This window comes from Salarias fasciatus, unplaced genomic scaffold (assembly GCF_902148845.1).
Source record: "Salarias fasciatus unplaced genomic scaffold, fSalaFa1.1, whole genome shotgun sequence".
NCBI lineage: Eukaryota > Metazoa > Chordata > Actinopteri > Blenniiformes > Blenniidae > Salarias > Salarias fasciatus.
Genome location: NW_021941406.1, coordinates 242462 through 259558, shown reverse-complemented (window position 1 = coordinate 259558; position 17097 = coordinate 242462). Strand labels below are relative to the sequence as shown.

At 44.6% G+C, this 17097-nt stretch overlaps 2 protein-coding genes across 2 annotated transcripts in view; both read left to right on the top strand.

Moving 5' to 3' along the window:
- Nucleotides 1–300: 300 nt before the first annotated feature.
- LOC115385797 (uncharacterized) lies at nucleotides 301–7999 on the top strand (the record flags this gene model as incomplete). Its single annotated transcript, XM_030087875.1, has 2 exons — nucleotides 301–4583; nucleotides 7996–7999. Coding segments are annotated over exons 1-2 (4287 nt in total), but the record flags the coding sequence as incomplete, so codon positions are not given.
- A 3306-nt stretch (nucleotides 8000–11305) lies between these two features.
- The window catches only part of LOC115385806 (scavenger receptor cysteine-rich type 1 protein M130-like), a 48076-nt gene continuing 42284 nt past the window's right edge, over nucleotides 11306–17097 (top strand). The window contains exon 1 of the mRNA XM_030087882.1: nucleotides 11306–11309. Coding sequence (XP_029943742.1) covers nucleotides 11306–11309 — 4 coding nt within the window. The remainder of the gene's footprint in view (nucleotides 11310–17097) is intronic.

Sequence of the window (17097 nt, the reverse complement as noted above, 5' to 3'; positions counted from 1 at the left end):
GAACTGAGCATTCAGAAATATAGCGATGACATCCAACACAGAGAGAGGGTGAAAGAACTGAGCATTCAGAAATATAGCGATGACATCCAACACAGAGAGAGGGTGAAAGAACTGAGCATTCAGAAATATAGAGATGACATCCAACACAGAGAGAGGGTGAAAGAACTGAGCATTCAGAAATATAGCGATGACATCCAACACAGAGAGAGGGTGAAAGAACTGAGCATTCAGAAATATAGCGATGACATCCAACACAGAGAGAGGGTGAAAGAGAGTAGTTGTAATAAATATAGGAACGATATGCATCATAGGGAGAACAAAAGAGCCATAACTAGAAGGAAGTATCATGACAGTGTAGAACACAGACAGCAAGTCATTGCCCGTGTAGAGTTGAGTAGGAAGCAGATAAAGGACAAGTCTGTTGATTTTGGTTTTGTTATGGATCATTTTGTAGAGAAGGTTAAAGACGGTCCAGACTTTGTTTGTTGCGTTTGCCATCGGTTGCTGTTCAGGCATCAGGTGCTGAGTTGTCAGAGGGAAGCTTATAGTTCCAGGTCAGAATCGGCTCGTGTAGCGAACAGGTGCATCAGTGAAAATTATTTGCATCGTTGTAGTGAGGAGTGTGCTGAGCCCTGTCAGCTGGTTCCTTCCAGAGGACACCTTTGGATTTGCTACACCTGCCATTCTAAGATCAGTAAAGGTGAGACTCCAGCTGAGTGCTGGATCAATGACCTGCAGCTTGATCCCATTCCACCTGAACTGGGATGCTTGCATAGTTTAGAGCAGCACCTGATCGCGTTGCATATTCCGTTCATGAAGATGTTGGCACTGCCTAAAGGAGGGCAGAATGGAGTACATGGACCGGTCACCTGTGTTCCAGCCAACATTGTTCAGACCACCAATGTGTTGCCGCGGTCAAGTATGGAAGGCTCTCTCTTACAGGTCAAGCTGAAGAGGAAGTTGACCTACAAGGGACACTATGAGTACCAGTTTGTGGATACTCTACGTGTCAGGCAGGCGTTAGACTATTTAAAGAGAACTAATGTTTATTATAAAGACATTGAGTTCAATGAGGACTGGGTCAATGAGTTTAACAGGCAGGAAGATGAGGAACAGGAAGAGGATGAGTCAGGCAGTGAGGATGAGGCAGTGAAGGAGAAGGTTGATGATCAGGTTGTTGTAGAGGGCGAGGCTGCTCATCAGGAACATGGTGAGGTTCAGAAAAGGCCTGCAGTTGTTCATGTTGTTGAGGAGGAATCAGCAGACATAATTCAAGATGAAATGTTACATGACAGACAGCAACACTGCATGTTTCAGGACACTTGTCTTATGCCTGTTGATATTGGTCAGGAGGCTCTAGACCAGTATTTTGAGGACATAGTCAATGTAGCGCCTGCAGAGGGGAACAGTCCAGTCCGGATGCTTTCTGATAATTCAAACGAAGCTAAGTGTTTCCCCGTGTTGTTTCCTTTAGGACAGAAGACCTTCCATCATGAGCGGAATCATGCTTTGACATTGTCACGTTATTTTAATAACCGGATCATGCACGCCGATGGCCGTTTTTCGCAGAATGTTGAATATATCTTTTTTGCTCAGTTCATGTCTGAGATGGACAGGGTGGTGTCTAGTGTTTCTGTTGCACTGCGTAAGGGAAAAGGTGATCAGGGCTCTGCACAGATTAGCCAGAGTATGTTGCAGGACGAGGAGTCTCTGAAGCAGCTGCTACAGTTTGACGAGGGTTTCCGATTCCTGAAGCCTATTAGAGGGACTCCTGCGTTCTGGCAGTCTGTGCAGAAGGACATCTTTGCCTGTGTCCGTCAGTTAGGCATCCCTACGTGGTTCTGTTCGTTCTCGTCTGCAGATCTGCGCTGGCAGAACCTTCTGACCAGCATCCTGAAACAGGAAGGCAGAGTGCAGACGGTGGAGGATTTGGAGTGGGCAGACAGGTGTGAGTTGTTGCGGCGTAATCCAGTGACTGCGGCCAGGATGTTTGATTACAGGTGGCATTGTTTTCTGAAAGAGGTTCTCATGTCTCCTTCTGAGCCAATTGGCAGAATCATCGATCACTTCTACCGTGTTGAGTTTCAGCAGCGCGGTTCTCCTCATGTTCACTGCTTGTTCTGGATCGAGGGCGCTCCTAAAATTGACCAGAACACAGATGAGGAGGTGGTCGACTTTATTGATCAGTTTGTGACGTGCGAGCTGCCCTCAGACGACGATACATTATTGGACATTGTGTCGTCAGTTCAAACACATTCCAAACGACACTCAAAGTCTTGTCGGAAGAACAAGACGACGTGTCGTTTCCATTTTCCAAAACCTGCTACTACGCGTACATTCCTTTGTAAGATGAAGGAATGTCGCTGTGACAAACAGAAGCTGAAGGAGGCCCAGAAGAATCTTGATTCAGAGAACAAGCTGGTCTGTAAGTGCTTTGAGAAGGATAACCCGATGAAGAAGGAGGTCGCAAAGGAGATTTTGGCATCTGTGAGCAAAGCTATCAGGGAGGAGGAGCCATTTGATAGTGTAGAGGAGTTGTTTGCCAGTCGACACATCAACCAGGATATCTTTGAAACGGCCTACAGGAGGTTGGAGAAGAAGACCAAGGTTGTTTATAGGAGAGGCTTGAAGGAGGTGTGGGTAAACCAGTATAGCAAGAAGTTGTTGAAGTGCTGGAACGCTAACATGGACCTTAGCTTTGTCACCGACGCCTACGCCGTAATTGTTTACATCATTTCATATATTACGAAAGCAGAGAGAGAAATTGGCCTACTATTGAACAACGCCCAAAAAGAAGCATCCAAAGAAGGAAACCTCTCTGCTCGAGAAGCCCTGAAGAAGCTGGGCAGTGTATATTTACACAACAGGGACGTTTGTGCCCAGGAGGCGGTGTATAGGCTAACCAACATGCACCTGAAGGAGTGTTCCAGGAAGGTGGTGTTTGTTCCAACAGGGGACAACATCGTGAGGATGAGTTTACCCCTCCATGTCCTGAAGGAGAGGGCGTCATCACATGATCTGAGCTCAGATGACATGTGGATGACGAGCATAGTGGACAGGTACAGGAACAGGCCTGATGGTGGTGTGTTTGACAACATGTGTATTGCCACGTTTGCCTCGGAGTATCGTGTTCTCACCAGGAATGAAATTTCACCAAACAGAATCGAGTTGAAGAACAAACTGGGCTTCATCTTGAGGAGAACACGATCTCAGTTTGCAGTTGTCCGCTACATGCGCTTCAATTTGGACAAACAACGGGAGGCTTATTTTCAGGGTGTGCTGCAGTTGTTCCTTCCTTATAGAAGTGACTCAGAGCTGAAGCCCGAGGGCTTCCAGCTCTTTGAACAGTTCTATAACGACGGTGAGGTGACGTTTGGCGACGGCTCCGTTCATAGAGTCAAGGTGGTGGTGGATGAGAACAGGGCCCAGTTTGAGATCGATCCTGAGAACCTGGAGCGTGCTGAGGAGATCGCACACCATGTCCACGGCCTTGAGGAAGACGCTTGGGGGGACCTGTGTCCTGAACAGGAGCTGGAACGCGACGAGTGTGCTGAAGAGTTGAGAGAGCAACAGGCAACAGAGATAGCAGGTGAGCAGTTGGTGGAGGGTCTGGAGAACGTTCCAGATCTGCAGGAACGTGGCCGACAGGTGGCCCAGTTAGAGAGAAACAGGCTGGTGTTGTCTCGTGCTGAGGGCTTAGCTCTAGTTCGGTCTCTGAATGAGACACAGCAGGCTGTTTTTTACCAGGTGAGACAGTGGTGTCTGCAGAAGGTGAGGGGTGAAAACCCACCGCCTCTGCATGTCTTTCTGACGGGCGGGGCGGGGTCGGGGAAAACGCATTTAATCAGGGCCATCCAGTACGAGGCAGGGAGGCTGCTGTCAACACTTTGTGATCAACCAGACGAGATCTGTGTTTTGTTAACAGCTCCAACAGGAATAGCTGCGTACAATTTAAACGCAGCAACAATTCACCACACATTGAGCATCGGCAAACAGTGTAGTTTACCTTACATCCCTCTGGGTGAAGATAAACTAAACTCTCTGCGAGCTAAATTCCGTCACCTCCAAATTCTAGTGATTGATGAGATCAGTATGGTGGATCACCTTCTGTTGGCATATGTCCATGGCCGCTTGAGGCAGATCAAGCAGACTGGAGACTTTTCCCCGTTTGGTAACGTCAGTGTGATCGCTGTGGGAGACTTTTATCAGTTGCCTCCCGTTAAAGGGAAGCCTCTTTACAGCAGTCAGGTGGGTGTGGACCTGTGGTGCCACTTCAGTGTGGTGCAGCTGACCACGGTGGTGAGGCAGAAGGACAGCGTGTTTGCCGAGTTGCTCAACAGGTTGAGAGTGCGTTCCAGAGACACCCCCATGTTAGAGAGTGACGTCCACATCCTGAAGAGCTGTGAGACGGGCGAGGAGAGCTCAGCCTTGCACATTTTCCCCACCAACCGTAAAGTGAATGAGCACAACTTGAAGCAGCTGTGTCGGACGTGTCCTGATCCTGTGACCATTGAAGCTCAGGACTTCATGAACAACAGGAGCACGGGGAAGCTGGAGTTGATGGCGGGGCATCACAGTGCGGCGTTGGACACATCCTTAGAGGAGACTCTGAATGTGGGTCCGGATGCCCGTGTGATGCTGTGTAAGAACGTGGACGTGGAAGACGGTCTGGTCAACGGAGCATGTGGCACAGTCACTCATATCCAGTTGAGACAGGGTGACAGCTTTCCTCAGACAGTTTATGTCAAATTTGACGATGAGAAAATTGGCTCCCAGAGGAGGAAGAAGCGCTCACATGCTGCAGTGGCCTGCCGGCTCTCTACTGCCATCGATCCGGTGGAGGAGAAGGCCACCAAGCGTGGAGGTTTGCGTCGTCAGTTCCCTCTGAAGTTGGCCTGGGCGTGTACCGTCCACAAGGTGCAGGGCCTGACGGTGGACCGGGCCGTGGTGTGTTTAGAGAAGGTGTTTGCACCTGGCCAGGCCTACGTAGCCCTGAGTCGTGTGAAGGATTTGTCTGGACTGACCATCATGAACTTTAAAGAGAAGTCCATTTACTGCAAGGACACCATCAAGGAGGCCCTGGACATGATGCCTCCATTTTTGATTGAGCAGCCACGACCTTCATTAGACACACCCACTCTGTCAGTGTATCTAATGAACGTTCAAAATTTAAGTCGCCACCTGGTGGATTTGGTGTCCTGCACACAGCATTTGCAGCCTACCTGCATTGCTGTCACAGAGACGTGGCTCACTGCACATTCCTCACTGGACGGCGTCCAGATTGACGGCTACTCCTTCCACAGCCGCCCTCGTGCTCTGTGTTACAGCAGCAGTCACCCCAAACTGTTAGAGCTGCAGGCTTTAGAACATGGTGGAGTTGGTTTGTACAGGCCAGCAGATTCGGACTGTGACATCCTGCAGGCACCCGATTTGGATCTGGAGTGTTTGGTGTGCCTGTGGAACAAATTCAACATAGTGATGGCAGTAATTTATCGTCCACCACGTTACCCAAATTCCCTCTTCAAGCAGAACCTGCAGCGGTTGCTGCGTTGGCTTAATCCAATCAGTGACACCATTGTAGTCATGGGAGATTTCAATGAGAACATTTTAACGGGGTCGTCAATTTGCAAATTAATGGGAAGCAAAGGATTTGATCAGCTGGTGACACAAGCGAGCACAGAGAAGGGGACTCTGATTGATCACGTTTATGTGAGAAGCAGACAGTTTGCTGTGGAATGTGCAGTGATGCCCACGTACTTCAGTGATCATGAAGGAATTCTGTGTAGTTTCAGAGCTAGAGGTGACCACGGGCAGCTGGAGGAGCTGGACAGGTGGTTTGAGCTGGATGATGTGGAGTTTGAGGACGTTGAGGGGATGTTTGAGGACGACTTGGACTGATTGAGTCAAACTGAGCTACGTGGCAGTGGGCCGAAGCAAGTGTTGCTGTTTGTTGTTGATCAGCTGGTTGATAGAGAGAACTGAGTCGTAGTGCGGCGCTGCTGCTGTTGAGGGTTTTCCGTTAAAGCACTTTATCTGCCACTCCAAATCCTGTTATTTCTCATGTGTATTTATTGAAGGTTTTTCACAAGTTTGTTATTGCATGATATGAAATGAGTTATTGTGTATGAATTACAAGATGGTCTTGTAGATATTTTGATATTTAACTTATTGACAAGTTACAGGTTGAACCTGTGGAGAATGTAGTTTGATCAATGAAATCATGTATTGATTAATGTCAGTGGAATCATGGCTCTGTACTGCCTGAGTTTTTTGGTGTCTCTCTGTGGTTCTGTTTGTGTTGTTCCAGGTGTGGCTCTGTGGTCCTGGACCTGGTCTTTGTGGTTGTAGGTGTAACTTTGGTTCCAAGTGTGGTTCTGGACTTGACTCTGTGTTGTACTTTGTGCTGTGTGGTTCCAGATGTGTCTCCAGCTGCAGGTTCCCTGGTTCCAGATGTCAATCTCTGTTTACCAGTCCTAGCTGTGCTCTGTGATGCACTTTGTCTTCATTTCTTCCTGATGTATTGATTAAGTTCATCAGTCTTCACTGAGGTTTAATATGTAAAATGTCATTGAACTCCATTCTTTTAAGGGCTTTACAGTCATTCACTGATGATACATTTATTTTCATCTCCAACATGTTCTGAATGAACACATCAGGAAGAGTGTCAGTAGAACAGCTGAACTGTAAATACGTTATTGGAGACAATGTTCTTTTAACTGGCCTGAAATGTAGGTAGTTAGACTCTAGATCAGTGTTTATGATGTTTGTACAAATGTTGCTGTGTTCTTTCTGTCTCTCTGCCCCCCCCCCCCCCCCCCCCCCCCCCCCCCCCCCCCCCCAGTAGAGTAAAGTCTGAACAGGTGACATTGTCTGGACAAGACCTGTTATCCTAGAACTCTACTACCTTCACCCCCCCTCCCCCGTCCGTCTGCCCGACAGTCTCAGTCATGCCAGTTTAAAAGAAAACGCCAATGATGATCACTGGTGCTCTGAGCTCTGTGTTGATGGAGTCTCTGAGATAACGATGGTGGAGTGACAAGGAAATGTGAATCTGAGGTGTTTTCATCAAATTTTAAACATTGGTCATATCTGAGCAGCCAAACAGACACTCTCCTCTGTTATTCTCCTCTTGCGTGTCTCTAATCTGTGTCATTGAATCTCCTGAATGGGGAATCAGTGAAGGTGTTTACTACAGGATTCTGTTTGCTTTGTTCTCTCCAGGTCAATCTTCTGGTTGAAGATGCTGCTGTGTTCAGCTGATGACACTGTGGAGGGCACACTACCACTTTGATGTTCCTGGTGGATGTTATTTCCTGGACATGGGCGCTGTGGAGGACACACCACTACTTTGATGTTGCCAGAGAGCATTATTTCCTGGCCATGGATTGTATAAAGTTTTAATATACTGACATTTTCAGCACAAGATTTTTTAGATGTGTGGGTGATTATTTTCTGACTGTAAATACATTTGATAACTGATTACCTCTTAATAATTTTCAAGTGAAATTTCAATTTATAATGAAGTTAATGTAATCTAAGTCACAATTTGTGTTAGTTTTTTGATGAGTCACTGACGAGCTAACCTGTGATGATCAATAAAGTGTTTAGTGTTGATTGTAAAATGTTGTCTGTCTATAAATCAATGAGTTTCCTCTGGAGCGCAGGTCAGCTTACAGTTCTGCTACTTCACTGAGAAAAGTTTGAGTTAACCATTCTCCAGAGATACTCTTCCTTTCTGTACTTGTTCCTGACAAAGACAGATGTTTCCCTCTATTCACAGCTGGACCGGAATGTTGATGTTCTCTGATGTTCAAGATGTTCATTTAGTCTAACTGGGGAATAAAACATTTTGAATGTGTTTAAGATAATTTCAAAGTGATCTGAGTTGAATGAGGTTGTGTTGTGATGCTCTACCACTCAGCCATCACTCCGACAGAGAAGTAAGTGATTCCACTAACAAATCCACTGTATTTCTATAGCACATTTAACCAACAGATGCTTCCAAAGTGCTGCACAGCAGAATAAAAACTACAATGGGATATAAAACTGAGAAATAAATCCATCAGAACAAAAAGAAAATTCAAAGATAAGTAAAAAAGAAAAGAAAAAAAACCTGTTGAACCTGAAATTATGAACATGCTTTGTTAAAAATGTCATTTTTTGCAAACGTGACTTATCTTGAAGGGGTGTGAGGCTTTTATTTTGATAGTCATGTGTTCTTTGCTTTCACGAACACCAATATATCCATTTGAGTGTCAGAGTAGCGTTATTCCATACATCCCATTGTCTGTCTGTGCATCCACGTATCCATCCATCCATCATTTATCCACCAACTTAAAGACTGATTTCAGGTGTATAGTGTGTGTCAGGTGATATTTCTGCAGGGTGACAGCTGTTTAGATCATTCCAATGTGTTTCAAGTGTTGCTTCCTCAGTGGCTTGCTGCTGCAGGGGAAGTGCTGCTTCAGTCATGTGTGATTTGTGGTCACGGTGCGCCATCTACTGTGGAAAGCAGGTACAACATGCAGAATGTTTTACAGCAGGTCCCAGAGCAGCTGCTATGCCCATATATGGCTTAAGTAGGTCACATGATGTTAGAGTGTGACTCGGCAGACACACAGTTTCTCTTTGGTAAAAACAGCTGGTTATAGGCATTCCCGTTGCCCAAAATGAAAAAAACACCCTCAAGTTTGATAGGCATTTTAGTTGTCTTTACATCTGTCAAGTTTTCAGAGCAGTCAGACTTATAATTTTGACCATGGAAGCCTTAATTGGTGAAGAAGGAGAGAGTTTTTGAGCAAAAATGTACAATAAAAGTGTGAATGACGGACTTCCTGTTTGATTTAGGTCATGGGTACGAGTGAGTAAGTTGTAGATCTCGATGAGATGAACGCGTGCATATGTTTCTTTTCTCTGTACGACACTGTGAAGGGTGAAACAGTCCATATTAGTGGTTTTTGAGTGAAAAGTGTTTTGAGGCACATTTGATTTGACAGGAAATAACGGACTTCCTGTTGGATTTAGGTATAGGTATGTGTCTTGGTAAATTGTAGAGCTCGATGAGACGAACTCATCCATGTTGATTTTATTTCTCTGCGACATTCGTGCGGGTCGCACTGTCCATTGTAGTGTTGCAAGTGCGTTTTCAGACTTCAAACTTTAAGGGTTAACAGCATCCACACCGTGAGACTTTTGAAAAAGTTTTGAACATCGTCGAAAGAGAAACTTGTCCTCTATTATTTGGCGCCACTCTGATGTCTCTACGACAAGCGGTCTCGGAGGAGATAATTTTTAAATGAGGAGTGATTTTTACTTTGAAAGGCGAAATAGCGGACTTCCTGTTGGATTTAGGTGAATGGTGTCAATGGGAGATTTTTAGATCTCACCGAGACGAACGCGTGAACAATTGGTTTTATCTCTCTACGACATTCCTGTGGGCCGTAGCGACCATTTCTTGAAAAATGGTACTTTTATTTTGAAGGGCTGATAAAATCCACATTGTGTGACTTTTGAAAAAGTTGTTCACATCTTTTGTAGAGAAACTTCTCCTCTATCAGGCCGCATTACTTTGATGTCTCTACGACAAACGGTCTCGGACCAGATAATTTTTAAATGAGAAGTGATTTTTACTTTGAAAGGGAAATAGCGGACTTCCTGTAGGATTTAGGTAATGCATGTCAATGGATGATTTTTAGATCTTGATAAGACAAACATATGAGCAATTGGTTTGATCTCTCTACGACATTCCTACAGGCAGTAGCGACCGCTTTATTAAAAATGTGACTTTTATTTTGAAAGGGAAATAATGGACTTCCTGTTGGATTTTGGTTTTCGGTGTCAATTGGTCATTTTTAGATCTCTGTGAGACTAACGCATGACCATTGGTTTTATCTCTCTCCAGCTTTTCTTTGGGCAGTAGTGACCATTGTAGTGTTTCATGTGGATTTTAAGACTTTTAGCTTTAAGGGTTAACAGCATCCACACCATGAGACTTTTGAAAAAGTTTTGAACATCGTCGAAAGAGAAACTTGTCCTCTATTATTTGGCGCCACTCTGATGTCTCTACAACAAACGGTCTCGGAGGAGATAATTTTTAAATGAGGAGTGATTTTTTACTTTGAAAGGGAAATAGTGGACTTCCTGTTGGATTTAGGTCTTTTTTGTCAATGAGAGATTTGTAGACCTCGACGAGACGAATGTGTGAATAATTGGTTTGATCTCTCTACAACATTCCTATTGGCCATGGCGACCCTTTTTTCAAAAATGTGAGTTTTATTTTGAAGGGCTAATAAAATCCAAACCGTGTGACTTTTGAAAAAGTTGATCACATCCTTTGTAGAGACACTTCTCCTCTATCAGAGCGCACTACTCTGACATCTCTACAATAAATGGTGTTGTAAAACAGCTGCGTGAAGCTTTTACTTTGAAAGGTAATTGGCGGACTTCCTGTTGGATTTAGGTCAAGGGTGTCAATGGATGATTTTTAGATCTTAATGAGGTGAACATGACAGCAATTGGTTTCATCTCTCTACGACATTCCTACTTGACAGGGGTGCAGAATTTCTTGTGTCTCGGTTGTGCTAGTTGAAGGTGCTAGTTTGTAGGTGGCGCTAGAGAGCAGACGGGGTTAATTTTTTTATTGTATAAAATTTTTTTCGAGTCTGGATGTGCCTGCCAACTTTGGTGAGTTTTCGTGCATGTTTAGGGGGTCAAAATTGCATTTAAAGACGCCAGGAGTATAATAATAATAATAATAATAATAATAATAATAATAAGAAAAAACGAACGAAGAACAATAGAGGCCTTGCCCTCAGGCAAGGTGGCCTCAGTTGAGGCCACCTCGCCCTCGGGCTCGGTCCCTAATAAGAAGAAACGAACGAAATACAATAGAGACCTTGCCCTACGGGCATGGTGGCCTGCGGCCACCATGCCCTCCGGGGCTCGGTCCCTAATAATAATAGAGGAGAACGACAAACGAACGAATAACAATAGAGACCTTGCCCTCCGGGGCTCGGTCCCTAATAAGAAACGAACGAATAACAATAGAGACCTTGCCCTACGGGCAAGGTGGCCTGCGGCCACCTTGCCCTCCGGGGCTCGGTCCCTAATGAAGAAGAAGAACGAGAACGAGAACGAGAACGAGAAACACACGAATAACAATAGAGACCTTGCCCTACGGGCAAGGTGGCCTGCGGCCACCTTGCCCTCCGGGGCTCGGTCCCTAATAATATAGAACGACGACAATAAACGAACGAATAACAATAGAGACCTTGCCCTCCGGGGCTCGGTCCCTAATAATATGAACATGGGTCAGGTACAGTGGTGGGGCAAGGGTCCTTGGGGGCTCCAAGCAAGACTTTCATCGGGCCCCCACCCCATCCATGCACACCGAAAAAAAAGCTTTTTTGCACACAATTTGCACCTGGCGGGGCCCCCTAAAAGCCACGACAATCTGGCTGCAGACCTCCACTCTCAGGACCGGAAGTTGATACGAAGCATTAAAAAAATGGAAAAGAAAACACCGGAGGCATGTATTTCTCATTGTGTGGAGACGGAAAGGTGAGTAAATATCAAGCGACACCTTTTCGTTACACAAAAACAAAAATTGCCTTTATTCAGTAGAACGTGACGTTGCACACTATACATTGCCCCGTGAACTTATAGTTAAAAGAAGAGAGTTTCCACTTTACTGTGATTTGTAGCGTAATGGTAGTTAGGCTAACGGTGGCTAGCGCTAACCACGGTAATTTTATTAGCCTCTGAAAGCACAAAAGCACTGTGTGTATTATTTATATTTGTCTATGAGATTGTCTTTACATCAGAAGGCTTTCACTGCCGTTTGCAAACAGCGCTTGGATAGAAATGATTCTGTCCGGGGCATATTAACAACATGTCGAAGTTGTCTTGTGTACGTGGTAGTGCTCACTTAATCATGCAGTCTTCCTGCTAGAAAGCCAAGAAAACTGAGTCACCATATATTTTTATTAAATTTTGTTTTACTGATCACGACATAATTTGTCTTCCAGATGCATATTTCAGTTATCAGAGTGGACTCAGAAACCGAACGCTGCAGGACCTGCTGCAAGCAGTTTCACTCTCATGTGGCTGGACGAGCAGAGCCACCTTGCAGAAGTGAAATGAGGTGTGTTTTTTTTCCTGTTTATATCATGTTGTTCATGTGATATCGAGAGCACGAGAGCCCTCCCCATCCGGACGGCGCTGCACTGCGCTGCTGGTGTGCATTGAGTTTAGGAGCAAGACCTGGCACTCCGCTACGCCTCCGGTGGAAATTGGGGGTGACTCCACCCAACCGACCCCGCCCTCCCAATATCCACCAACCTTTCTGAACACCTTTACACACCGGCAGCGTCACACTGAGTCCATTTCTAAAGGAGACGTGTGAATGTCTGCAGGTGTGTGTGTGTCATGAAGTCTCCACCCCGCCCGCTCCTGCGGGAGCAGAGAGGAAAACAAACGCCCCTGAAACGCCAATTCACACTGAGAAGGAGGGAATCAGTTTATTGATTAATGATAAAGAGAATCAGGAACTATTGATTATATTACAACAGCAATACTCCTGATTTGACCTTCTTAAAGTGTTTTTCTTGTTTTAATCCTCTCAGACTAAAGACAGTCGACTCTGTTTCCACATTGTGGCAGAATTGTTTCACTGTGAAGACAAAATGTTTTTCTTTAAATCTTCATATTTCATGCTGTCAGCAGATGTTTTGACAAGTTTGTTTTTTTTCCCATAAATGTCCTCCATTTATTTCCTTTTTGAAATGTTTCCACTTGCTTCACGATTGAATGTGTTCCTGCTCCCAGGCTTGATAATATAGAAATAACCATTTTAGTTTTATTTATGGAGGCGGTGATCATGCTGAGACAGATTTAGGGATTTCTCTTGTTTTTATGCTCTATGAAAATATCTGAATTACTTTTCCTTCAATGTTATTATGTTTGTTGTTCTCAGTTAAGCGATTTTGAACCCAAAAGAAAGATTCCACAGCCGACAGAGCAGTGATCATTGAGAATAACTGATCCATTAAAGTGATTTTTCCGCTCCACGACTCATTGATGATGACTTGAATCCATTCAGAGGCCTGAGGTGAGGTCGATCTCTACACAGTTTTCAGTTTGAATCCAAATAGAAACCAAGCATGAAACGCTTGTGAAAAAGTGTTTGACAGTGTTTACTTGTTGTGCTTGACAATAACTACTGTTAAAAATAACTGGCTGCCACTAAATATTTGTGCTTTTTGAACTCCAGTCACTGAACCACTTTCTCTCTGATTTTCACTTCATGAGATGAATTCTGAGGATCTCGACACTGATCGGACTGTGAATCCAACTGGAACTAGTTTAAAGTCCAGCCTTTAACTGGCCCGAAATCAACGCTGAAACTGGCTTTAAAGCCAAGAGCAGCACAGAAATACCATGAATTTTACCTCCCAATATCAAATGAGTTATTCTCCATTTTTCATGGTCTTGTTCAATTTTTCCGAATAATGATGAGAAATTTTCTTCAGATAGTTTTTACATTTCTCTGTAAATTAAATTTGAAAGAATCAATCCAAACTTAGTGGAGTTTCAGTTTAAAACAGTCTGATTTATGTTGGAGGTTTATCAAACTATGGAGGACCGAAACTACCACAATAATCAATCCAGAAATATAAAAATGGGTCAATATATAAATTTATGTGCTGATAAGTGATACAAAATGAATTTTTTTTTTCATGACAAAGCCTATAAAATGTGACTGAAAACATATATTTATTTTGTCATTTTCACCTCAGTCCATTTATTTATTTGGTGATTTTTTTCAAAATATATTTCTTCCCTCATTAATTTTGATTAATTTTGACACTTATTTTCACCTGATTATAAGTGTCTGTATTTTATTTTCATCGGACATTTTATTTATTTATTGACACTTTATTTACTGTCAGATTTATATCTTCATTTTTTTCCAATCTTGGATTTTGTTTAACTTTTATATGTTTGTTGGAGTTTTAACTCTGGATATTTGTCCAGGTTGAGAAACTTTTTTTCACCATGTTGAGCAAGAAGAGATTTCCTGAGAAACGGACTTGTATAATCAGATCTGATAGGAGGCTGCTGTCACGTCAGGAGGTGGTCGTGTTTCCATGACAGAATCGGAGATCTCCTCTCAGATTAAAGCAGTCTGATTTGTCTCTGTATCATCTACAGGCTGAAAACTGATGTTTACAACACCTCATCATGTTTGTATTTCTTCATTCTTCATGTTCTCAAACAGGATTTCAATCAGTAAATTCCAGTCAGGCTGGATCAATCAGTAGAACCTTTCTCCAGCTGGAAGATCCAGAAGCTCCCAGCTTCATGCAGGAACACTGACAGACTGATACATCGGCCGGCCGATATTTGAGTTTCTTTTTTTTTTTTTACGTGTATTGGTATGGGCCGATACACGCATGGATTCGTGGATTTGTTTGATTTACAGACTTTACAGATTTACAGACAGGCATCCACGGGCAGCTCTGTGTTTCCAGAAGACCCTGAAGTGCACATGCAGGGTTAAAAGTATGTTGCTAAAGTTCAACAAAGCTGTTTTTATATTTTTACTGTTCAATAAATCTTTCTTATTTTAAGCTTGAGACCTGTAATATTTGTTATTATTGTGTCATTTTTGATGTAAATTGAGGGAACAAAAGCAGGATTGGGCCCAAATATTGGCTCAAGAAAATCGGCAGTTCATAATCGGCCATCGGCTAAGTGTGATGGGAAAAAATCGGCATCAGCATCGGGACTAAAAAACTCGGTATCGGTCTCTCCCGACACTACAGGATGGATTCACTCCTGATCTCTGATGATCAACGTCAGCAAAGGCCCGACTGATGGATGTGTGAAAAAGACATGGTGCCTGATGGTCCTGGGGAGTGAGGAGTGATCAGAGTGATTGATCCTGTGGAGTGATCAGAGTGACTGATCCTGTGGAGTGATCAGAGTGATTGATCCTGTGGAGTGATCAGTGATTGATCCTGTAGAGTGAGGAGTGATCAGAGTGATTGATTTTGTGGAGTGAGGAGTGATCAGAGTGATTGATCCTGTGGAGTGAGGAGTGATCAGAGTGATTGATCCTGTGGAGTGATCAGAGCGATTGATCCTGTGGAGTGAGGAGTGATCAGAGTGATTGATCCTGTGGAGTGATCAGAGCGATTGATCCTGTGGAGTGAGGAGTGATCAGAGTGATTGATCCTGTGGAGTGATCAGAGTGATTGATCCTGTGGAGTGAGGAGTGATCAGAGTGATTGATCCTGTGGAGTGAGGAGTGATCAGTGATTGATCCTGTGGAGTGTGGAGTGATCAGTGATTGATCCTGTGGAGTGGTCAGAGTGATTGATCCTGTGGAGTGAGGAGTGATCAGAGAGACTATTGATATTTTTAAAGGGAGGTTGAACACACACCTTTTTAATCAGGCTTTTAGCTGACCCTTTACATTCCTCTTATTTTCATCATTATTTATGTAATTTTAATCTGTTTTATTTCATAGTTTTACTAGTTAATCTTATTTTACATCAACTTTGTGTCTCTCACCCTTTTAAGTTTTTAACTCCAGTGTTTCCTGGGGGGGGGGGGGCGCCTTCACTCTGGGAGTTGGATCTGGTCCACTATGGGGTTGCTGTACGCTGGTCCTCCGGTCCCGGCTGGCCTGGGGGGCTCCACACCTTGGTGTGGGGTTCCCTTGGTCTGGTGAGATTAGGGGTCGGGTGTCGGAGCCCCAACAGTCCTGACCTTTGACGTCTCCCGGCGTGGGCGGCCCCAGTGGTGGAGTTTCCCATGATGCTCAGTGCCATGGCTCCCTTTTGTATGAAACAAACCGGGAGTGTGTGTGTGTGTGTGTGTGTGTGTGTGTGAGAGAGAGAGAGAGAAACTAAAGGTGTGGTTTTGTTTTTATAAATGATTTTACTGTTTCGCACTTTTCGTTGGTTTTTCTGAACATGAGAAGTTCTCTGTAAAGAAAGATGGACTGATGGATGCTCTCAGCTGCTCTCAGGAGGAGAGATGCTCCTTAAAGAACATGTTCAGTTCTTTGTTCTTTGTCTCCAGAACTCTGGAGGAGCCGGACTGTCCTCTCCCTCATCAGCAGCCTGGTATTCTCTCCCTGATTGGCTGGACCCGTTTCCTCCATTCAGACCCCGACCCCCAACTATTCACTGACATATATAGTCAATATATCCAGTGGTTTAAGCGGGCCGGTACAGAGTTCTGAGGCTTCTGAAAACATCAACTGACCATCCTGGCACTTCTCCAAACACCAAGAGCGTCCCGGTGCGCTCACCAGAGTGTTTAATTCAGGGGACCAGACGCTGGGCTTTGTGCGGGACAGTTTCGCTCTTCCGTTACTTTTCACGTCCCTCAAGTCCAGATGACGTCCCACATTAAGATTGAGGCTCATAAAGCGTCAGATGCATGTTTTATAATCTGATCATACAGAGAGTCCTGGGATCAGGCGGCGGTTCGGGCCGCACTGTGTGGTCTAGTCCATCAACCGGGACGGAGGACGGACGGAACCTCAGAGGAGAACCAGCAGCAAACTAATGCAGAACAGAGAGAATGGAGGGAACAGAAGGAAATGCAGCTCCAACAGAGCCTGGAACTCTCTCTCTGGATCAACTCAGTGGAAGGTCAGGCTGACAGTTTCACTGAAGTTTGCCGAAGTCGTTTTTCCGTTTCACACACAGAATGTGAGACTCACAAGAACCGTGTTTCAGAAGGAGGCTTCCTGTTCTCTGGACATGTTCCTGCTGGAACCCAAAGAAGATTCAAACCCAGAGGAGGGAACAGCAGCTGAAAGAGCCAGCGTTCAGCACACGGTGCAGCATGCAGTGGAGGCTGTAGAAGAGAGGGGGCCGGGGGCAAAGGGGGCCTCCTCCCCCGGCACCAGGAAACAGACAAAAACTCTAAATAATAAACCAACAGTGCATTTGCTTCATTTTCTATCAATAATCTGCCAAACAGTGTGTGGCAGTTTCTGGCAGTGATTCCAGCGACTGCTGATGAATATAAATCAAACTGAACCAACCAGCGGTTTGCTGCTGCAGCTTGAGGCTCCTG